Below are 23,503 nucleotides of genomic sequence, written 5' to 3'. Positions count from 1 at the left end.
CCGCTAGGTATTATGTTGATGTTGCATCCAATTAAACAGTTGAGGAATTATGAAAAATGCTGTCTCCTGCACTATCCCGCAAGCACTATGTAACCTATGATGACCAAGCCTCTTTTCTCCTTTAAATACAGATTAGAGAAAGCAATAAATAATGAACTGTTATTTATGAAGTGTGTGGTCAAGATTAAAGTTAAAATTGAAATAAGTGCCATTTGTTGATGTTTTTTGTGACGCTTATCTGAAATATCTGATGAGACTCTTGGATTAAAATGATTGCCAGCTATTAAAAGGTTGACTTTACTACTATTACACTGATGCTGATGAAGAATCTTGCTCTTATAAACTTGGTAAATGTAAAAACAAAAATACAACTATGTGATTTTTTTTTTTTTTTTTTTTTTTTTTTTTTTTTTTTTTAATACTCAAGGCGCTAATATTTTTTTATTTTTTTATTTCTGCATTGCTGTTAGCCTTAAACTGACCACTGGATGGAGACTTACGTTCACCCACCTTTTATTTACTACTAATCTGATCCGTTCAAATCAACAAAAAGCCCCATTGCCGTCCAAGACGCCAAGCCCCCTGAAAAACCGTAGGCCTCCAGACGAGCCATCTGGCGTCCTGTAGTAAAACAACAGGCGCCGCCCCCTTGCTTACATTCTCCAATGTGCCATAGCAACCGGGGCCGAGCCCCCTGTTCCCGCGCAATGTTCCCATCCTTATAAGGCCAGTAGAATGCAGACGCACGCATACGTCATACGTCGTTTATGTAAATATAGTTTGATTGAAGAAAAAGAAAAAAAAAGCCCTCGTCTCTACTCTGAAATGGAGGTGTGGATACCACGCATGCGCACAATAGTCCACAACTCTAGTCCCGTCCACAAGCGCAGACATCAACAAGAGAGCGGGTTACCGATGAGGGTAGATGTTCATAAGTCACAGCGTAACGACGCGGTATTCGGACTGTTATTACTTTGGATCAGCTCCACACAACTCGCAGAAAGGTAACGATTGTCTGTGTTCGTCTGGCCTCGTCTTTAAAAAGCCTTTTAAAAGTGTTCGCCGCGCTTTTCAGGGCCGTAATTCAGAAACAAGCTTCGAGATGTCTCACGAACAATTGCTCTTTTTTTATTTTTAAGGCCTGCTGCGCGGACCCGACTTGGTGGTCAGCGGTATTTGTAGGTCACCTTAGAAACAACGAAACTAACCGGGCAAAGTGGGAGGAAAGCGGGAAAAGCGCAAATGTGCGTTTAAAATGCGTTTGAAGGGGCTTTCACGTGCGGGCACGAAGAGGAGCAGGGGGGGATGGCTGCTGGTGCTCGTGCTCCTGCTGTTATTATTATGGGTTGGCTCGGCGCATTTCGGCGACAATTTATCGGTAATGTAAACGTGGTAAAGTGGGTTAATGTGAGCGTCTGGGCTGCAAATGTGTTCTTGTACAGAAGGAGACAAGCGTGGATGCAGTGTGCCGCACATTTTCTGTCTGCTAGGCAAGCCAAGTTGAACCTCTCACGCCCACCCGGAGCGGAGATGCGTCTCAGCACGCGGCCACCGCTGTCAACAAAACCGCTCCCGCGAGCGCAAAGTAATCCCCAACCAAAGCAGGAAAGCCAAGCTGGATAAAAAATGTGGTTTGTGGGAGAAACCGGAGAGAAAAGCGACTTTCCGAGAGCCGCCGCTTTGAACTTGCCGCACATGTAGCCGATTGTGGATTGTTGCAGTGACGCGGCTCTGGAATAACAAAGAGTAAAGATCAAATTACACATTTATTTCAGAGCAGCTCCCCTTTAACACCAAGCCCGCCGATTTTATTTGTTATTTTTTGTGCTCTCGAAACACGTTAGTCCGAGTTTATCCCCTAGCATAAAGTTGAGGTATAAACTCGGCATCGTGGAAGCGGAGGATGGTCATCATAAAATGGGTGCGCATGAAGCAGGTCGTGTGGCATGCCATGCTTCCTCGCTGGCGGAGTGGGCGGTGAAAATTGGCGACTTGCACTTTTCTCTCGATGAAAAAGAGGACATTGCTCGGTGTCTTCTTTTATTCTGAAAGGCGAGGGTGTTATTCGTGCGAGTTCGGCAGCTTTTCGCGGTGATTTTTCTTTCTTTTTAGCGTTTGTTTTAAATGTTGCAGTTTTTGCGGAAAATCGCATCACACCCCCTTCGCCACATTGCCTCCGCCTTTGAAGTGTGTTGCCATGTTGAGTTGCGTCACGTACTGTATTTTGCTGCAGAGATCGTCTGTAATTTACAGATGAGGCACGCGAAGGGTAGAAACAAATTAGTTTCTACCCTTTATTATTTAGTTTTATTATTTAAATTGCTTGGTTACATTTTCTTTTTTGAATGAATGCTGCTTTCTTAGCTTTCGAAGTGCAAGTTAGGTGCACGTCTTGTTTAAAAGGACTTTAGTATAGAAAAACAATGTTTGCACTTCACTACAAATAAAACTGCGCAACAGTAAAGTGCTATTGAATCTCTTCTGTTGTTGTATAGGAACTATACCACGTGAAATCGTTTATAAATTAAGGTATAGCCCATTTTTCCCCACAGTTAATATATTAGCTGTGTCACAGGTTAGAATAAGTGCCAGAGTTGGTATTCCTTTCTCAATGCAACTTACTTCATGTCGGCTTGTGTTGCTTTTTAAACTGACCTCTCCACAGAAATGCCCAATATCTAGTATCTGATTTAATCATGCAGAGTGAGAGTTCTTCGCCATTTTCCTGCTCTTTTTTACTCTCTATGGCACCGCACTGTCAGAAGACCCCGAGGACTGATGGCAAGAGGAGAAAAAAAAGCCCAGTCTGGGGGGCGCGGCTCACAGTTTTTGCCGCAGTTCAGGTCTACATGTGCCGTAGAGATTAAATTTTGCCTAGCAACATAAATCATAATTCCTGTGCACGCTTATTACATTTCGAGTAATTTCCCCCGGACGCAGTGATGTATAATATTTTACTGGCATTTCTCTAGTAACGCGGTACACATTTTGCAGTTTGTCTTTCCACCTCGTGACGAATAACGCATCTTGTGCGGCCCGGAGGCTCGCACTGATTGCGTGCCTAAATCTTATTTTGGGTTTCCAAAACGAAGCGTGAATCCTGTGAGCGCAGCATGGTGACATTATCTGTCTGACACGCTGTCTGACTGTTGACCTACTTCCCCCACTCTGTCTCTCCTTCCATGTGGGTCAAAGCGGAGAGATGCTCCAGCAAAACTGCTTTCCGTGAACATTGTTGGCGATTAAACACATTTTTGTCCGCTCACTGCAGACTTAACTGAAATTTGTGCTTCACCTCTGACCTGCACTGCAAATGTAGGGGTGAAGGGAGTGTTCTCCTCCACCCCCACCTCCTCCTGCTGCTGCAGCAGTAAACACTCGGTGCACACTGATCATATGTAAACATTTAACCCCCCTTTTTTCTCCCCTGAATGCAGATGTTTGGCTTTCACAAGCCTAAAATGTACAGGAGTTTGGACGGCTGCTGCATCTGCCGTGCAAAGTCGTCAAGCTCTCGTTTCACAGACAGCAAGCGCTATGAGAAAGACTTCAGGAGTTGCTTTGGGTAAGAGATACACCTGAGCATGTGCGGGGCTGCAGGCAAACCATACCTGTCATGGTTTTTTGGCTGTGCACGTCATATTGATGCTAAAGATTTTCCATTTTTTCCTCCTCATCACAAACTGAAATTGTCTTCCAGACTGAGCGAAAGCCGGTCTGGAGAAATCTGTAATGCCTGCGTGCTCCTTGTGAAACGGTGGAAAAAACTCCCTGTGGGAACCAAGAAGAACTGGAACCATGTGAGTTTCAGTGCTGACAGCATGACCGGCCTATCACTTTATGGTGATGATAAAACCCAAATTATACAAATTCGTCCGGTTTCCTGTCCCTCATCCAGGTTGTTGATGCCAGAGGAGGTCCCAGCTTAAAGTTAACTTCCAGGCCCAAGAAAATAAAGTCCATCTCCAAGAAAGCACGGCCAAGCCAGATCAACAGGCTTCAGAAAGAGCTGAAAAGACACAGTAAGTAATTATGATGTATATTTGAGGAAAATGGTAAAGTCATGACAAAATAATGGCTAAAAAAAGGTAGGTTTGGAAAGGTGTTTATTTCTGTGGGATCGGGACATTAAAAATACACCAGCACACATCTGTTTGTACCACAACGTTTCAGTTTTACTTTACCTTTCCTTTCCAGGCGCACTGGGTTAATGGATTGTAGTAGCACTCCTGTTACTTCATTCAGGTTTTTTCAGGTTTTAAAAAAAATATACATATATATATATTATTTGTCCTATTCTGTCCTCTAGACTCAGATGCCCACAGCACCACCTCCAGTGCCTCCCCTGCTCAGTCTCCCAGCTACAGCAACCTGTCAGACGAGGGGTCCGACACAGAGCTCAGCCCAGGATCCAGCCGCTCCCCCGTTTTCTCATTTCTGGACCTAACATACTGGAAGAGGTAAGGCGGACAGTGAAGCACTTCTTTAATCTACAGGTTTAATTTTTAGAATAATCTACTACAAGTGGTTTAACTGTATTTAAACCTTCAAGCCTTCGCCTGCTTTACATATACAGGTGAAACTCCCACCGATGCCCCACCCTGCTGGATTACAGTGACATTAAAGGGATTTCTTTATGTATTTAGCTTAATATTACTAACTGTTACTTGCTTATTACTGTATGTAAATAATTTTTGTTTGTTCGTTTTGGGTCATTAACTAATAGTTGCATTTATTTTTAGTGACAATTTTCCAGGTTTGTTAAAAATGTATTTAGGATTTGAGTTTACTTTTACCTTCCAGACAATCTGTAATGTTTTATTGGCAAAGTTTGTAGAGATTTTGAAACTTGCTTGAGACCAGTAATCTATCAAAGCATGAAAATATATTTTACAAAAAAACCCTAAAATGTTGCATTTTTAAAATAGATTTAATAACTGACTTTTGATCTTTGACTTGTTTTTCAATACATTTTTAAAAATTTCGTTTTTCTTAGAGCATTTTTTGTGGTGCCTGATGTTTTATATATTAAGCCTAATGCACATCTTTTTGTTTGTCAGACAGAGAAACAACAGGAAAATGCATTCATTTCTGTCAAATACTCAATACTACCTTTAACACATGAAGTGCCATGCTAATCCAGGATAACCCAGATTCAACACTGAATGCATTTTAATGCAATTAAATAACAGTAAACACACAGAGCCATAATGCTTTCTGTCTCATTTCATGCTCTCTGCAGGCAAAAGGTGTGCTGTGGAATAATCTACAAGGGGCGCTTTGGGGAGGTGCTCATCGACCCCCACCTGTTCAAACCGTGCTGCCGCAACAAACGACAACAACAACAGCAGCAGAAGCAACAACAGCAGCAGGAGGAAGAGGAGGAGGAGGACGAGGAAGAAGAGGTGGAGGCAGAGGAAGGTCGGGTGTGTGTGGAAAAATCCCAGATGGGAGAGGAAGTGAAGGAGATGGCAACTTGTGGTGAAAGTGCAGAGTCTGCTCAGCTGCATGTTGCATCGCCACCAGTCAGGAGTGAGGTGGTGGGGGAGGAAGGGTGGTAAAGTCACCCCCCCACACACACACACATCTCTGAAGAAATCTTGAGGTGCTGTTTTTTTTCTCTCAAGCACTTATAGAAAAAAGTGGCCTCAGATTGCCTTCAGTTACAAAGCAGCTGAAAAATCCTTTCTCCATAATGAGGATTGTTGATTGCATTTAAATGATAACTTATGGACTGTTGTGTTTCTCCGTTGTCTGTCTTTACTTTGTATTTAATATTTTTGCCATCCCGACGATGGACCATCATACTCGGTGTAATTGATCTACTTTGAAATGCTGGAGCTCCACTTTGCTGGTACATTTTTATCAGATTTTATTCCAAAACGCAATACATCCACTTATTTACAGAAAAAAAGGTGCTACTTAAAGCTCACAAACACAGCTGAACCCATCTCAGTGAAGATGTTTTATAAGCATATATGTTAAGATGACTAATATAATGGGGTTAATTAATTTTGGTTTCTTTGTTCAGAGTTGATATCTGAGTTTGTTTGGGTTTTTTTTTTTTTTTTAATGGTGGATATCTCCCGTTTTGGAATGAATGACACTGTACACTGATGGAGCACAGACCTGTACAGTAACCCTCTGTTTTTCTGTCTGCTCACGACAACATCCCCTCCTAACAAAGAGTTTGTGGTTTTTAGACTGGATTAGCGTTTCTGTGTGTAAATACGTATGGGTCCCATTTGAATAAGGCCTATTCACAGCTTCAACAGCAAATACACCAGCCTTAATTATGTGTTACAGACAGCGCTAGTGTTAAATCTGCATTGGTATAAGGAACAAAAAGGGACAGTACAAATATTTATTGTGGCCTCAGCAACACACACAGTGCATTTTTGCATGAATGGCAAGCCCACTCATCCAAAAGACCGACTGATCTGATGTATGAGTCTTCTAAAAATTGCATGGCCTTATAAAAAATTGTAAATCTTACTTTTATTTTTTTGGATCCATTTTTCTGAAGTTTTAACTTATTTTTATATGTAAAAAAAAAAAACAAATAAAAGTGTCTTTGCATAATAATACCACACAATACAACAGCAAAACACAAAAATCGGTCTATCAGTCATTTTAGCAATATCGATATCAGTGATTTCCATCATTCCCGGGTCAGTATACGGTAAAAGACTTTATACAAGCTAAAATTCTATGCCATTGCCTCTTATATACCACAAATGTGTTGTGATATATTGCCTAATATTACTTTATTTATCAAATGAAAGCCAAAGCACATTGAAATTCACCCAATGTCAAATCAATGCAGGTTTTCTATGGACACTTGTGCTTGTCCGAGGTCATTTATATGTATGTTTTAAAAATAACACTAATATGAAATTTCATACATGTGATGTTGTAGTCAGGAGCAGCGGGTGTGTTATGTACATAAGGGGTTGGATGAGTCATATGACTCTTTATATAGGTTTCATTATTTATTTATTTCATATTTATTTGTATCCTTACTTAGAGAAGTGAATTCTTTTCATCTTTAGCTTACTCATAGTACGGTTTTATTCATCAGAAGTCGAATGTTATTCTCACGCAGGCTTTGGTTAACATTGCATTCAATTAGTGGTTGTCAATATTTGTGAAATGTTGTTAAATATTTATTTGCTCATCGGTTGAGTTGCGTGCAACCTAACTTATTCTGTATCATCACTTTGGATTTTTATCATGTAGACTGAAACAGCTGATAGATTGCAACCAAACTGTACTTCTCCCTTTTTACCTTGTAGCTTAAAAATGTCACAGAATAGTAGGATACAATAGTAGGATACATAACTCTAGATTTGCATGTATTGTTGCTATGCATTTACTTAACTTACAAGTTAGACAAAATGGTTTTGTATTTTTTATACATCATGTACTTTTTTTTTTACTTTTCCCTTAATAAAAAGTAATTTTGTGAGCTTTCTGGATGTATGGAGTGACTGAATTTATTGGTGTAAGACGGAAAGGGAGAGAAAGAGGGACGTTATCTTCTAAATATGGGAGTGCATGTCATAATTACATTATACATATACACCTGTCTAACTGAGGCAAATCTCTAATCAGCAAGCCAGATTGCAAATGTAGCACATTTCCCACCATGTTACGTATCAGTGTGAACATTTCAGCTGATCTGCTGGGTTTTACCCGCACAAACATCTCTAGGGTTTACAGATAATGATCTTAAAAAGAGAATAGCCAGTGAGTGAAAATGTCAGACTGCCTTGAGCTGATAGGAAGCAACAGTGACTCAAATAACCACTCATCGTTACTATTAAAGTATGCAGTAGAGCATCTCTGAGTGCATAACATGTTGACCACCAAAGCAGATGGGCCACAGCAGCAGAAGACCTCAACGTGTGCCACTCCTGTCAGCTAAGAACAGCCTATTTGCAGAGGCTCACCAAAACTTGATAGTAAAAAGTTTGAAAAAATGTTGCTCTAGTTTTGCTGCAGTGGTAATGGTGGAGAGTGGTAAGGTTAGAATTTGGCATAAACAGCATGAACCCATTCTGCCTTGTATGAAAGATTCAGGCTGCTGGTGTGGTGACTATTTCCTTAACACACTTTGAGCCACTTAGCACCAATTGAGTACTGTTTAAATACCACAGCCTTCACGGGTATTGCTGCCAAACCTGTCCATTGCTTTATGACCACAGTGTACACATCTAATGGCTGATTTCCACAGGATATGTCACAAAACCAAGTCACAAAATTCAAATAATCTTTGACTGGTTTCTTGAGTATGACAAAGAGTTCATTGTACTCAAATGACCTCCACATGCATCAGATCACGATCTAGTAAATCTTTGGGATGTGGTAGAACAGGAGATTCACATCATGGATCTGCAGCTGGCAAATCTGCAGAAATTGTGTGATGCCATAATGTCAATCTGAACCAAAATATCTCAGAACTGATTGAAGCACCTTGCTGAATCTATGCCACAAAGAAGCAGTTCTGAAGCAAAAGCAGTTCTATTACACTATTACACTATTTTTTTTAAGAGAGAGAAACATAGCAGTTCAAATGTACATGAGGCTAATTATGTTGCTGCTCTTCAAGTTCACTGTAAGGCTTAAACATTAAAGGTCATATACACTCGAAATATATTCCATGCATGCATTCGTTTTTCCTCGCATAGTTGTGCTGCAGCCTATCCTAACTGTCACCGGGCGAGAGGCGGGATATATCCCGGACAGGTCTCAAAATATGTCGTGTATTTCATTGTCACTGAAACTTCCGTCCATGACTTGCAAACAATAATGCAATTAAGAACTTTCTCTTCTGCAGCGACCAAAACAAAACACTGTCAGAAAGTACCTTAAATAAAGAACAGCAGCTCAATAAAATAACATTATAATGACAAAAGAAGACATTTCACTAAAGTCAAGAATGATCTCAGTTAAACAGAAGAAATTGTCTGGAATCATATTAGCTCAGTAGGGAAAAAACAAATAAAATTGCGGAAGAATGGCACGTAAAAACGAAATAAAACACAATGACGTGGCTCAGTAGAATTAAACATATCGATTTAATTTTAATTCACTGAAAAATATATAAGTTAATATAAACAGCTTATTAACGAAAACTAATGAAAAAACAACAACGAAAATAAACAAACAAAACCTTAGACCGGAAGCGTTGGTCTCGTGACAGGAACTTGAAAAACATATGGAAGTGGGTTGTTTTTGTTTCACAGCCAGGTGTCAAATATAGTCTTAATCTGCTGCGTAGTCGTCCAAACTCTACAGATAGCCATCGTCCGAGCTCAGGTAAGTAATGTAAACTTTGTAGTTGCATTTATTATTATTACGGCTCGGTAGCTAGCGTACTAATCTTGCGGTGGTTGGTTTGGGGTGCTAACGGGGAGCTGGAGGGCAGTTAAACACCGGCACAGCATGCGGTGAATAAACAATTCACAGCTGGAATTGACTGTCTCTGATTTAATTAGCGTTTACAAATCTAGCTTATTTCTTTCTCGTTGATTAAATGCCTGTTTTTACATTTCTGGATATTTTTGGCTCATGCAGTTATGAATAAATGTTTCCAATTGCAGTTTTTTCGGCTTGCTCGTCATCATGGTGGAGCACACGGCATCTGACGTGTTCTGCAATCGGATGCTGAGCATGGTCAACTCTGAGGATGTTAACGCCATCATCCAGGCTCAGAGACACATGTGAGTACCAGACTGGGCCCAGTGGTGCCATGAAATATAAACTATGTCTGCTGTTTGGGGTCGTTTCATTTGTGTCTGAGATTAAGATTTCTGTTTCTCTGGTTAACTGTTGTGAAAACAGGCTCGACCGTTTTGAGAAAACCAATGAAATGCTGATCAACTTTAATGGGCTGTCTAATGTACGCCTGCAGCAGATGAACGAGCGTTTCCTACTCCACACTCGCACTCTTGTGGAGATGAAGAAAGATCTGGACAGCATCTTTAGAAGGATCAGGTTAGTGTCTACTACTCCCACCATGCAAAAACAAAAAATACACCTTTAATCACAGGCTTTCTCTGCCTCTCCAGGACACTAAAAGGAAAGATAGCTAAGCAGTATCCAGAAGCTTTCAGCAGTGAGTTGTTTGATTTCTATTCATCACAACTTGATTTCTTTCTTCTTCTTTTTTTTCATATTTCACACTTGCATGTTTCAGATTATCAAGTAAATGGTAATATTACACAAATATAATCAGAATAAATACAAAATGCAGTTTTTAAATGATGATTTCATTTATTGGGGGGGGGAAAGCCATCCGATCTCACCTGGCTCTCTGTGGATATTTAATTACCCCCTCCCCACCCCTTGAAACTTGAATTAACTGTGATTAAGTTCACTTTCATTAGCCTCACTAGTGGCCTGATTACTGCTGGAATTGTTGAATCAGTAAATTACTAAACCTGACAAAGTGAGGTAAGCTTAAAGATCTCAAAAACGGCAGCTCATGCCACAATATAAAGAAACAGCTGAGAAACACAGTTGACTGATATTTCAGGTTACCAAACCATTTCCTGCGAACCACAAAGGGAATCAAAATCTGCAAATGGAGAAAACGATGGTGAACCTTACCAGGAGAGGGTGGCCTACAAAAATTACTTGAGAGTAAATCAACGACTCATTCAGCAGATCAGAGAAGGCCCCAGGACAACATTTGAGATCAGTTATAGTCAGTGTTCATGAATCAACAATAAGAAAGTGACTAGAGAAAAATGGCATCTATGGGAGAGTTCCAAGGCTAAAACCACTGCTGACCCAAAAGAAAACACCAAATCATCTTCTCTCACAAAAATATTTACATCAAGAAAATAATCTGAGGATTGATGAGACTTAAGTTAAACTTAAAAGGTTGCAGTCCCTTTTTTTTGGTGTAAAACTAACAGAGCACTTGACTGTAGTTCTTGCTGCCAAGGGTGACAGTTTATACGTTTATCAGGTTTATTTATTCACACAGGACCAGGTAGGTTTAGATGAGGTTTAGATGGCAAACATGCATTTTGTACTTAGTCGGATTATCTTGGTCTAATATTAAAATTTGCTTAATGATCTTAAACATGTGTAACAAATATGCAAATAACTAAGAAATCAGGAAGAAGCTAAATATGTTTTCGCGGCACTGTAAATTGAATTTTTTAAACAATGTATTTTTCCTGACAGACATCCATGAGTCGCCCATTTCTGAGGAAGATGACGATGAATTTGACCCAGTTCCCCCAAGCATTGCCACAACTACTACCACAGCCACCTCAGAGCAGAGCACAGAGTCATGTGACACAAGTCCAGATGTGATCTCGCCCACTGTGAGCAGATGCTCTGAAGAGCTCTCTCAGGAGCCACCTGACACGCCCACCTCTGACTTCCTAGAGACAGCTGTCCTGCAGGACGAGGGTCCTGACTCAGTCCCTGCAGAATAGTGAACAGTTAATGGGTCACTTTAAACTTCTTTTTTTTCAGGAAGTCTTGTTGTATAATTGCATGTGCACTTGCCACTGTAATGTTTGCGGTCATTTGTTTGTTTGATGTTTTGAGGTGGCTTTGCACTGTCAGTAAGAAACATGCTTTTTTTTTTTTGCCATACATAATTGTGTTGTGCTAGCATAGCACCACAATAATGCAGAAAATACTTGAACTTGTATAATACACCACTGTATATCTGTATGTGTATAACTATACAGCAAACCTGAGCAAAAGCCTGTGTGTACGAAGAAGTTCTCATCATGTCAACATAAATAACAGATACAAAATCTAGTCTCACTCTGAATATTGGTAGTTAGTTTTTGCAAATGTTTATTGCACTTGTTGCAGCATTGTTATTCAGCAGTCTCCTGTTAACCCTATATATAATTTATTTCCCATAAAACCAGGAAATATGTTTATCAGCACCTTCATGAGTGTGTCCGACTGCTAGTTACAGATATCATTTGGTTTAAAAGTGTAAAACTAAATATATTTATTTTTTTATACTGCTACATAACAATATTAATTTGAAAAGCAAAGATGCTAAAGCTAAAATAAGTAATGGTATACGGTAATGGAAGCGCTGGAGAGTTCTAGTTGTTGCAATTTTACACTTGAATAAAATTGCATTTTTCTGCTGAACAGTGTATGAGCCCTCATTAACAAAACTCAGTTTGTATACTAAACTTCTCACATGTTAATAACAACGAATCTCTTGATGCTAATTTCACCATTGAGAATTGTAATGGTGTCTTTTTAAAATGGATCTTTGTCCATGTTAGAATATGTATGTATGTGTGTGTGTATATGTATATACATGTATATATCCATCCATCCATCCATTCGCTTCCGCTTATCCTTTTCAGGGTCGCGGGGGGCGCTGGAGCCTATCCCAGCTGTCATAGGGCGAGAGGCGGGGTACACCCTGGACAGGTCGCCAGTCTGTCGCAGGGCCAACACACAGGGACAGACAACCATTCGTGCTCACATTCACTCGCACATTCACACCTAATGGCAATTTGGATTTTCCAATTAACCTATCCCCACAAGCTGCATGTCTTTGGACGGTGGGAGGAAGCCGGAGTACCCGGAGTGAACCCACGCAAACACGGGGAGAACATGCAAACTCCAGCCTATTACCCCAGCAGGGTACCTGATCACGGGCAGGGCGTACGTGTTGATGGCCCGAATCTTGTTCTTACCATTCAGCTGACTCCTCAGGACTTGCCTGACCCTCTGCAGGTACTTGGTGGTTGCAGCCTTTCTAGCGGCCTCTTCATGGTTCCCATTTGCCTGCGGGATCCCCAGGTACTTGTAACTGTCCTCTATGTCTGCAATGTTGCCTTCTGGTAGTTCAATCCCCTCAGTTCTGACTACCTTCCCTCTCTTTGTTACCATCCGACTACACTTCTCCAGTCCGAACGACATTCCAATGTCATTGCTGTATAGCCTGGTAGTGTGGATCAGTGAATCGATGTCTCGTTCACTCTTGGCATACAGCTTGATGTCATCCATGTACAGGAGGTGGCTGACAACTGCTCCGTTCCGTAGTCGGTATCCGTAGCCAGTCTTGTTAATGATCTCACTGAGGGGGTTCAGGCCTATGCAGAACAGCAGTGGGGACAGAGCATCTCCTTGGTAGATCCCGCACTTGATGGTAACTTGTGCTATGGGCTTGGAGTTGGCCTCTAGTGTTGTACGCCACATCCCCATTGAGTTCCTGATGAAGGCTCTTAGGGTCCCATTGATCTTGTACAATTCTAGGCATTCCAGTATCCAGCTGTGGGGCATTGAGTCATAGGCCTTCTTGTAATCAATCCAGGCAGTGCACAGGTTGGTCAGTCTGGTCTTGCAGTCTCGGCTGATTGTTCTGTCTACCAGTAGCTGGTGTTTTGCACCTCTGGTATTCTTGCCAATTCCTTTCTGTGTCCCGCTCATGTATTGACCCATGTGCCTGTTCATCTTAGCCGATATGATGCCTGACAGGAACTTCCATGTAGTACTGAGGCAGGTTATTGGTCGGTAGTTGGAGGGGACCGGTCCCTTCTTGGGGTCCTTGGGGATCAGGACCGTCCGGCCTTCAGTTAGCCATTCCGGGTGTCTTTCGTTAACTAGCAGCTGGTTCATTTGTGCTGCCAGACGCTCGTGGAGTGCAGTCAGCTTCTTCAGCCAGTAGGCGTGAACCATGTCGGGCCCTGGTGCTGTCCAACTCTTCATACTGGAGACCCTTTCTTGGATATCTGCCACTGTGATGGTTACTGGACCCTGTTCAGGGAGGTCGCTGTGGTCTGCCCTCAGATCCTCTAGCCACTGAGCATTGCCGTTATGGGTTGCATCCTTCTCCCATATGCTCTTCCAGTATTGCTCCGTCTCCAGCCTTGGTGGTGCTGTTCTCTTATTGTTCCCTTGCCACTGAGAGTACACCTTTGCTGGTTCTGTGGAGAACAGCTGGTTTATTCTCCTGCCTTCTATCTCTCTGGTGTACCTCCTCAAGCGGCTGGCCAAGGCTGTGAGTCTTTGCTTGGCAGTTTCCAAGGCCTCAGGTATGGACAGCTTGCTGTATTTCTTAGGCACCTTATTTGTCGCACCTTTCTGCAACTCCGTTAGTTGGCTAACCTCCCTCCGTGCTACTTTGATCTTGCCCTCTAGCCTCCTTCTCCATGGAGGGTACTGCCCCTTGTGGCTGTTCAACTTGTAGCCAAGCATCTCACTGATCACTGCTGCCGTATTGTAGATCAGCTTGTTAGTGTCGGTAATCGTGGTTGTAGGTATTGCCCGTAGTGCTGCATTAACATCATCTAGCAGACCTTCTGAGGGTACTTCACGTAATCTTGGTAACCGGCTACGGGGGATCCAGGTTTCAAGCTTGGCCATGATCCTATTTTTCAGGTCAGTTCCTCTCGCACTCAACGATCCTTCTCCTATCGCACTTGGGGCTATGTACCCAATCTCGGGTGGGGGTGATGATATCTCCCCCCTGACCTGGCGTCCTGACTCCTCCTTGCCGTAGCATTTGTGTTGTACCTCGTCAATCTCTAGCTGTGAGAGCAGTCCCTTCTTTCGAATGTTGGAACACTGAGCTACTAGTTGTTTCGCCGTCATTGTGGATGTTGGGTATCGAAGAATCCATAGGTCCCTCATCCTATTCATGTAGCCCCTTCCGCCGGGGTTACTTGCGTAGTAGCATTCCAACAACGCCCTGTTTTCGTCCCTTGCCCACCGATGCCTTCTTGTTCCAGTAGCCCACTTTTCGTCAGGGTGCCCTGGTTCCTCAACACCTGACGCGGACCTTGTTGATCCGGGCGACGTCCGAGCCAGCATGCCTTCATATTTATCTGTCTCGCTCATGTCTGCGGTAGGCTTGCTTAGCATAGGGGGTCTAGCCTTAGGACCCTTACTGGATACAGACGCCCCAGGCAGGAATCGAACTTGCGATCCTCTGTTCCAAAGGCGTGTAGTCTAACCACTACGCTATCCATTATATATATATTTATATATATATATATATATATATATAATATATATATATATATTTATATATATATGAGAGAGAGACAATTGTTTACTTCATCTTTATCTTACAAAATGAAGATTTGTATTTTTCAAGTCAATAGAAAATAACAATTTGAATTCAAAATATAAAACAATAGTACAACAAAAGTCAATAACACTGGAGAAAGTTGGAGGCCTCCTAATCCGCAGCTGCAGGTTAAAAGGATACTTTAGGTGCAAGCTCCTACAGCACAACATGAATAGTATTAAAAAGATCAGTTAGACCCTTTTAATAACTGCAGATAATCTGGACATTCACTTTCACCCATGGTGAGAAGGACTGATGCTATGTAATCCACAATTGGGGGTCTTGTAATAATCATGTAATAATCACATAATTAGCCTGGCACTAGAGTGGCACAACACCTAAACACTGTGTAGGAGCTGCTCTTTAGTAGTTACTGCTAAATAATTCTCACAAAAAATGAAATGTCACACAGCAACCGTGTCATAATGTCTCTGAGCTCCTTCTTGTTTGCAGTGCAGATGAACACACTGACAAATTAAGTTGTGAGAATAGTGAGCAGGTGAAAAAGATCCTGGAGAGGTGGAGGTTTGCAGTGGATGAATGAAAGTAAATACAAGAAAAAGGCAGGTGTAACAGTGAAGCTGCACGGAGCAGAAATAAATACATGGTGTCAACCATTCAAAGCAACGAACAGTGTGTAAGTGAAATAGTGAAGAGAGTCCGGACAGGGTGGAGTGACTCAGGTGATTTGTGGCAGCAGTAGAATACCAGGACTAAACAGGAAGAAATGCAGGCGGACTCCCCTCTTAACCACTAGCGGGCGTTAGGGCCAAAAGAGTGCCGTTTTTCTGTGTTGACAATGCGGGTCAAACGACAATGCAGATACTCCATAACACACTTATACCGGGGTAGCTTCTTTTGTAATTGTATATTTCTTGCTGTGTCATCGTAAACACAAGCTCTTTAGCTGTATATAATTCCTTTTTTGGGGGGCATTTAATTTAGCATTAATCCAGTTGTTCGGCTAGTTAGCTAGCTAATGCTATACGCTAGCCCGGTAGCTGTCATGACCAACGTCAGCAAACTAACTTAGACCTCAGCTGTCGTCGCTTTAAACACATCAAACCCGAAAACATCCACTTCATGTGGGAGTCACCTGGAGTTTAAGCTCCGCCGCAGGTCCCAAGATGAGGAGGCTGACGAAGAAGAAGGCTCTGACTCTGATGAAGGAGTTAGACGCTTTTCCTAAAGTTCCTGAAAGCTACGTGGAGTCCACAACCAGCGGTGGGACAGGTACAGACTGCACATTTTTTAGCTGTAGCTAATCTGAGAGGAGAGTTCAGTCTAATCCCATTTCAAACTCTCTCCAGTGTCTCTGATAGCATTCACTTTCATGGCTGTCCTCGCCTTGTTGGAGTTCTTTGTGTACAGACACACATGGATGAAGTACGAATACGAGGTGGACAGAGACTTCAGCAGGTAAAAGCTGAACAGGTTCATGCCATCACCGCCCTCAAAAACCTCTCAGCTGTGTCCTAACTGCACCTGTTCTTCACCAACAGTAAACTCAGGATAAATGTGGACATTACAGTGGCCATGAGATGCCAATGTAAGTAGATACAGGTGTATTTGTGTGTGTGTTTAGGGCAGGAAAAGGTTTTTAACTTCCGTGTTTGATTGGATGCAGATATAGGAGCAGATGTCCTCGATCTGGCAGAGACCATGGTGGCCTCTGATGGATTACAATATGAACCGGTGGGTTTGTGATTTTATCATGCAGAGAACAATGAAAATGTAATCTCTGGCATGTCCAACAGTTGTTTTTTTGGGTTTTTTTTTTTTTTCTTACAATTTAGGTCAACTTTGAGCTCCCACCACAGCAAAGAATATGGCACATGTAAGTGATTTATTCACATTCAGTACTTGGATATTATGATCTATAATCTAGTAACACTAAATCACGCGAATGTTAGGCTGCATAGATCTTTAACTCACTGAAGCTTTACTAATAATTAAGACAAAGTTTGCATCCTCACATTTGTTGATGTAATTTGAAAAAAAAAAAAAAGGTTAATTGTATCCCAAGTGAGTCTTTTTTGTCCTAATATTTCTGTCCCTGCCTGTCAGGACTCTTCTGCACATCCAGGAGCGTCTGAGAGTGGAGCACGCTCTGCAGGATGTCATCTTCAAGGCTGCAATAAAAGGAGCTCCTCCTGCTCAGACGAAAAGGTAAAGGACCCTCAGGATTATCTGTGTTTTGTTGGGAGGTGAATGAAAGTGCGATTACGCTGATTGCTTAAGTTTCCCCCCCGCAGTGAGGACAGCACCGCTTCCCTGAGTGCCTGCAGGATCCATGGACATCTCTATGTCAACAAGGTGGCAGGAAATTTCCACATTACTGTTGGCAAGTAGGTAACACTCAAAACGATGTATTATTTAACACAGTTTTTTATTTTGAACCATAGACTGTAAACGTCCTCCCACTGTACAGAAACAATCATAGCAGGTACTGCTTCCTGCATGGCCCTAATGTGAGCGCGCATCGTCTTTGGACTCCACGTGTCAGTCACCACAGTCCGGACTGTCTAGTAAGGCTGCCAAAAAGTTGATTCTGTTCATCTGGATGCTGTTTCGTCACTTATCCAAGTCTCTTCGCCTGATGAAAATCTAAATGAATAGAATTAACTTTCTGGGAGTTCCTCACTTGGATTATTGAGCTGCATGCAAGACATGTCTAGTAGGATTGGCAAAAATCAACACAAATTATAAATGGTAAATGGACTAGTTCTTATATAGCGCTTTTCCACTCTTCTGAGCACTCAAAGCGCTTTACACAACTTGTGCATTCACCCATTCACACCCATTCGCACAAGCACAACTGACATTCACACACATTCATACTCCGATGAATGCATCGGAGAGCAATTTCGGGTTAGTATCTTGCCCAAGGATATTTGGCATGCAGACTAGGGGAAGCCAGGAATCGAACCACCAACCTTCCGATCAGTAGATGACCTGCTCTACCACCTGAGCTACAGCCACCCTATAACACAATTACAAAACAAAGACAGAAAAACAGTAGAAGTTTGTTTTGTTTTTTCAGTGAAGGGGATTTCCACGAACTTTAATTATAATTTAACTGAATGAAGTAATTGATTGTAGGCAGTGGATCTGGCCTTTTGTGGAGTGGTAATTATAAATGAATAGAATATGGAACAGTAATGATTTTTGTTATCTTGGTTTAATAATCTGAAAGCTAAAATTAAAATTTGATTATCGCACAGCTCTGCTGTTCAGTACTTCTTTATGCTGATGTGGGATGAATCCCAGTCGCTCTTGTAAAACTATTTCAACACATTTCCATCAAGAGAGACGGAAAGTTGCATTGACATCAGTGGCTATGAGGAGGGGAATCACACAGAGACTGAAATGACTTGCTTCTACCGCTATATGGAAAGGTGACATTGCTCTCTGCAAGCTTATAGTTTTGCACATTGATTATCAAATACAAATTTCCCCACAGAAGTTGGTTTTGCTCCCATCTTATTATCAAGGGCTGGAGTCGGGGCCTTGATACCCGTGCTCTAACCTCTGCTCACCTCTGTGCTGCTCTGTTTGCAAATTAGATCACTAGCATGGGATATTTTGGCTGTTTTCATGTCATTGATTTACATATAAAGTTAACGCTGACCTTTTCATCCACTTACAGGTCCATCCCGCATCCTCGAGGTCACGCCCATTTAGCCGCCCTCGTCAGCCATGACTGTAGGTTTGCAGACTTTCTGACACCAAATGGCAGCAACAGATGGAAATTAAACTGTTTTATATGTTATAAAGATTATTTATTGTTTTGTATTTGTTACAGCTTACAACTTCTCTCACCGGATTGACCACCTGTCCTTCGGAGAGCCACTTCCTGGAATGATCAGCCCTCTGGACGGCACAGAGAAAATTGCTATTGATTGTAAGTTGGTGTTTCAGATGTTGTTGAATTACTTGTTATTAAAGTGCTCTGATAAACTTTTATTTCCACTGATGGCTCTTGATGCTTCTTTCCAGCTAACCACATGTTTCAGTACTTCATCACCATTGTGCCAACCAAACTGAACACCTACAAAGTGTCTGCAGACACGCATCAGTACTCCGTCACTGAGCGGGTAGGTCTGGGTTTGTACTGTTTTAGCTGGGGAGTAGATAGTGCATCATTGTACTGAAAGCATTTGTATGCCTTTGGCTGTCCCACAGGAACGTGTGATAAACCATGCTGCAGGCAGCCACGGAGTCTCAGGGATCTTTATGAAATATGATATCAGCTCACTAATGGTCAAAGTCACTGAGCAGCACATGCCTCTGTGGCAGTTCCTCGTCAGACTCTGCGGCATCATCGGAGGCATTTTCTCCACCACAGGTAGCTAACGTGCTCATGCTGTTTGAGTGCCGTCTGCATTAAGAGTGTGCTGCAGTAACATTTTTAGATTGCTCTCCTGACTGAAAACCAACTTGGAGGTCACAGTGATTGTTTGTTCAGAACAAGGAGGCATCAAGCAGCAGCAACAGCTTTAACCCTTTACCCCTTGAAAGCCTAACAGGAGTAACCCTTGAAGCTCTTTTCTGACCTGAGTTGTTTTGGTCATATTTCAGCCTGCTTATAGAACAAAATCACTGCATGTGGATAAGAAGTTACTGCGGTGCTGTTTATGCAGCTACCCTTGGAAAAACCTGGAAGTTATTCTAATGATCGTCAAACCACGACATTGTTGACGTATACTGACGTGTCAAAACTCGTCATCAAGGGTACAGGGGAGGTCGTCACATCTTTATAGGAGGAAAGTCAAAAGATACACTAACCTTTAAAACTTTGAAAATAGATTTTGAATGTCAGAGCTGCTTACAAGCATTTCATGACAATCGCTCCTTGCAAGTTAACTAATTAAATCATGCTATAATGCAAGAACCATACTAACAAATTCCCATCATAAAGTGCTCTTATTATGCTCATGTATAGACTTTTATACTTTAGCTTTGCACGATTCACAGTACAAATGAATACTTATTTATCTTATAGTGGAACCTCTCATGTTGTCGACTTGTGTTAAGTGGTTTTAGCTCCCATATCCAGTTTTAAGCCATTTTTTTCTAATTGGCTGCACCTCGCAGCCTCTCCAGAGAGATTAAACAGCAGGTGGGTGGAGTTTCTGTGTCTAAGATCTCACTGATATCATACAGGGTCAAGAGCAGAACAGAAACAGTTCAGTAAAGTCTGAAGGAGTCATTTGTACACAGGCTGATCTCATTGATAGTTTGGCTATTATAACAAAAAGCTTTAGAGTGACCCTTTAACCAGTAAAACAGGATATGAGACCTTTGCATGTAATTTAACAAAGTAGATCCAACTATTCTCACAGAAATCTTCAGCTTAACAGCAGAAGTACCTGAATGTTGTAATCCCAAACATGGTGTTCCTGCCAAGACTAAGCCCTGGAGGATCCTGTGACTCTGTTTGTGAACCATCATTCTTAAATGAATCCTGTTAATCTACCTGGATGAAGAGAAAAACTTTATGCATTATTCACAGATTTAGCCACTGCATAAAAGCAGCAGGTAACAACTTAGACCAAGCTGCTTTCACCTCATCTAAACCCTGAACATGAACATCAGTATTTAAAGTTTTTCTCTCCCGGCAGGTATGATCCACGGCTTGGTGGGATTCTTGGTTGATGTAGTTTGCTGTCGTTTCCAAATGGGAATCTACAAACCTGTAAGTTAACGCAGAAGTAAAACAAGTACAAGAGCAATTTAGTTCTTTCTTTTTTTTTTTTTAGTGGTACTAATTTCTTATTTTCTCCTTCCTCAGAAGGATGACCTGCCAGCGCAGGAAAACAGTGAAACTCAGCTTCCTGCTGAAAACTACACTGAGTAACAGCAGATGCTCACAATCTTGGCCTTACCCACACACAGCAATGACATGCTGGGGAGATGTTTACAAGTTTTATTATAAAATGTTCCCTTTTTTGTTAAAAATGTGTATTTGTATCTGTTTTAACTGTGTAATTCCACAAACCAGAAGCAGTGATTCATCTACTTATGAAAGACTGTAGTCAGTACCTCCACTTGTCACGTGTCAGCATCACTGGAGAGATGGAAAGCAGAAATTCTTAGATAAATGTTGTAGAATTGATTAGATTTACTGCAAAGATACCTGCAGGCCAACACATTTTCACTTCCCTCTGCTGTGGGGCCCCTTCCTCATACTTCAGCCTTTTTACAGAAGTGAATGTTATACTTAAACCTGTCAGGGACATGGAACAACTTCTCAGTGCCCCGGTCTAAAATGCATCTCATCACATGCAAAAAGGGAGAAACGTGTGCACGGGTATTGGGGTTCTGGGTTTAAATCCATCTGCTAACTGAGCTGAGCCTGGATCTTTTCCCTGTGATTTCCTCCCAGTGTCCAGGGACATGCAGGTTTGGTTAAGCAGTGATTCTAAATGGGCCGTAGGTGTATATGTGAGCGTGAATGGACGTAACTATTAGCCCTGCAATAGCCTGGTGATCTGTCTGTGGTATACCCCGCCTATCACCCGATGGCAGCTGGGATTAGCTCCACCAGAGAAGCGTTGATGGATGGATGTGTGTCCCTTTTAAAGTGGAATTGTGTGAAAAGTATAAGAGTGTTTGTTGGTGACATTGGTTAAATAGGAAACTGATGTGGGAAAATAAGTTTTAAGTTCACTGTCTGCATTTAACTGTGTTGTACATCCTGCTACAATCTGACCCGTCTATGGCTGGAAGTGCTGAAAGTCTCAGAGCCAGCGGTGTTGTGATTGCTGGTTGCTCTTTTAAATAAACGGCACACACAATTTAGCAATAAAAAAAAAAAAATGGCTGAAAGTGATTGTATAAAAGGCTCTGAGATTTTATGTCTTTGCTCTGCAATATTGTGTGGGGTGGAGTTGCGGGAAATGACGTAGGCATATCCATGATAAGAATAAATAGGAAAACATCATTTAGAGTCAAATATAAATGCAGAAATTTTCCAGGAGGGGAGATGGTCTTTCCGTGTTAGGTCTGTTTTACCTCATCAAGCTGTGTTCCTGGTTGCCATCCTTCACGGTGATGCTCCGAGTGTTAAGTTCGTGACTGGAAACTGCTGGCAACACTGACCATCTAGGTGGCAATAAAACAGCTGGCGGTGACAATCCAGCAAAGTGGAAGCCTCTTGTCCTCCTTCCTGTATCCTGACCGATACACCATCTTGTTATCTGCTGAACCTAAAAGAACTAGCCCTCACCTAGTACTCCTCAATAGCGATGCTTAACTGCAGTGAATATTTGCTGTTTTGTTTGGGTAAACGACTACTTAATAACCCAAATTGTTGATTATTTATACATTGATGAATAAACGGATCCATTATTTTCTCTCGTCCCAATTTTACAAGCAAGAACCTGTAGAAAAGAATATTTTACACCATGTCAAGAGTTTATTTGACAGTATTTCAGAATATCTTTCAGTAAACAAGTTTTGTTTTTTAGCAAAATGTAATATATCAGTACTGTCGCATTTCATAAAAATAGTTGTTCACGTCTTTGAAACTACAGTATCAATGATACAGTAAACCATATTTGTAGGAATACAGCTGTACAAGGTGAATAGTACACAATTAACACTACACAGTTATACTTGATCTCAGTGGGGGTTTATGAGCGTGCCATCCTTCACAGGTTCTGATAAGCAGATTTTTTTTGTTTCTTCATACAAAAATCGGTCACAGCAGGCAAGGGGTGGGGGTGGGGGCGGCCTGGATGGAGACAGAGGGCTGGATGATGTATTCTTTCAGCGTTTCCTAACTTTGACATTTGTACATACGGCAAACACGTTTCTACAGCCTACTGCGTCTTTCCACAACCATTTTAATCACAGAACACACAGCTCAGTCAGAATCCACCGCGAATCAGGATCAGGCCCGATGACTCTCAATGCACAAAGTCTTACTAGTATCCCAGTCTGCAGGTGCCTGGCTTTCCCAGCAGCTTACGAGCACAGCTTGGATGTACCATCATGTTGCATTCAGTCAAACAGTCTTTTTTTTTTTTTAAATTAATCTGGTCCTCCAGTACTCAAAAGCTTAAGTGATAAAGTTTTAATAAAGAGCACACATCCCGCTGAGAGAAATTGATGACATCGAAATGGAGAAATGCAGGAGGACAGTGACGTCATATTTAAATGCATGTATGTTTCACAGATGTGACATTTGCGGGCAAGAATACAAACTTAACGTTAAGCTGAAACACAGAAACCGTGGTCCTCTTTGATACAGCCCTATCTCCATAGACGTTCACAGCTCTACACTCCCAGACGACTCTAAGAAGAGGATGTGATGCTACAGGCTACATGTTATCCCCTTTAAAACACAAGGGGACAAAGGGCAATCATTGACACTGACAAGCTATACAGCCGAGTGCATCAAGATATATACTGCTTGGC

The 23,503-nt window shown here is 41.7% G+C and overlaps 3 protein-coding genes across 5 annotated transcripts; all 3 read left to right on the top strand.

Annotated features, from left to right (window-relative positions):
* Nucleotides 1–817: 817 nt before the first annotated feature.
* sinhcaf (SIN3-HDAC complex associated factor) lies at nt 818–7,478 on the top strand. 2 transcript variants are annotated; one of them, XM_085461556.1, is made up of 6 exons: nt 818–1,004; nt 3,438–3,565; nt 3,701–3,800; nt 3,899–4,022; nt 4,310–4,460; nt 5,243–7,478. In XM_085461556.1, exons 2-6 carry the CDS (start codon nt 3,438–3,440, stop codon nt 5,559–5,561), a joined length of 822 nt encoding a protein of 273 aa, XP_085317682.1. In that variant the 5' UTR covers nt 818–1,004; the 3' UTR covers nt 5,562–7,478. The 2 variants fall into 2 exon arrangements, with proteins under 2 accessions (XP_085317682.1, XP_085317681.1); XM_085461555.1 differs by lacking the exon at nt 818–1,004 and having other exon boundaries at nt 3,432–3,565.
* A 1,709-nt stretch (nt 7,479–9,187) lies between these two features.
* kxd1 (KxDL motif containing 1) lies at nt 9,188–12,141 on the top strand. The gene is made up of 5 exons (XM_085461557.1): nt 9,188–9,321; nt 9,606–9,725; nt 9,847–9,999; nt 10,074–10,120; nt 11,200–12,141. The coding sequence occupies exons 2-5, from the start codon at nt 9,628–9,630 to the stop codon at nt 11,454–11,456; spliced, it is 555 nt and encodes a 184-aa protein (XP_085317683.1). The 5' UTR covers nt 9,188–9,321; nt 9,606–9,627; the 3' UTR covers nt 11,457–12,141.
* A 3,480-nt stretch (nt 12,142–15,621) lies between these two features.
* LOC146704410 (endoplasmic reticulum-Golgi intermediate compartment protein 2-like) lies at nt 15,622–22,388 on the top strand. Of its 2 annotated transcripts, none has more exons than XM_085461552.1 (13): nt 15,622–16,312; nt 16,390–16,498; nt 16,582–16,628; nt 16,707–16,774; nt 16,876–16,916; nt 17,147–17,248; nt 17,335–17,427; nt 18,729–18,784; nt 18,885–18,983; nt 19,079–19,176; nt 19,265–19,427; nt 20,704–20,777; nt 20,877–22,388. In XM_085461552.1, the coding sequence occupies exons 1-13, from the start codon at nt 16,207–16,209 to the stop codon at nt 20,937–20,939; spliced, it is 1,119 nt and encodes a 372-aa protein (XP_085317678.1). In that variant the 5' UTR covers nt 15,622–16,206; the 3' UTR covers nt 20,940–22,388. The 2 variants fall into 2 exon arrangements, with proteins under 2 accessions (XP_085317678.1, XP_085317677.1); XM_085461551.1 differs by having other exon boundaries at nt 15,624–16,312; nt 20,874–22,387.
* The last annotated feature ends 1,115 nt before the right edge of the window (nt 22,389–23,503 follow it).

The sequence above is a fragment of the Copadichromis virginalis genome, linkage group LG7 (assembly GCF_057382275.1).
Source record: "Copadichromis virginalis isolate Kocher_CV1m ecotype Utaka linkage group LG7, C_Virginalis_male_GT1.1, whole genome shotgun sequence".
NCBI classification, from domain to species: domain Eukaryota; kingdom Metazoa; phylum Chordata; class Actinopteri; order Cichliformes; family Cichlidae; genus Copadichromis; species Copadichromis virginalis.
Note: the sequence above shows the minus strand (reverse complement) of the source record. Positions and strands in the feature narration are given on the sequence as shown.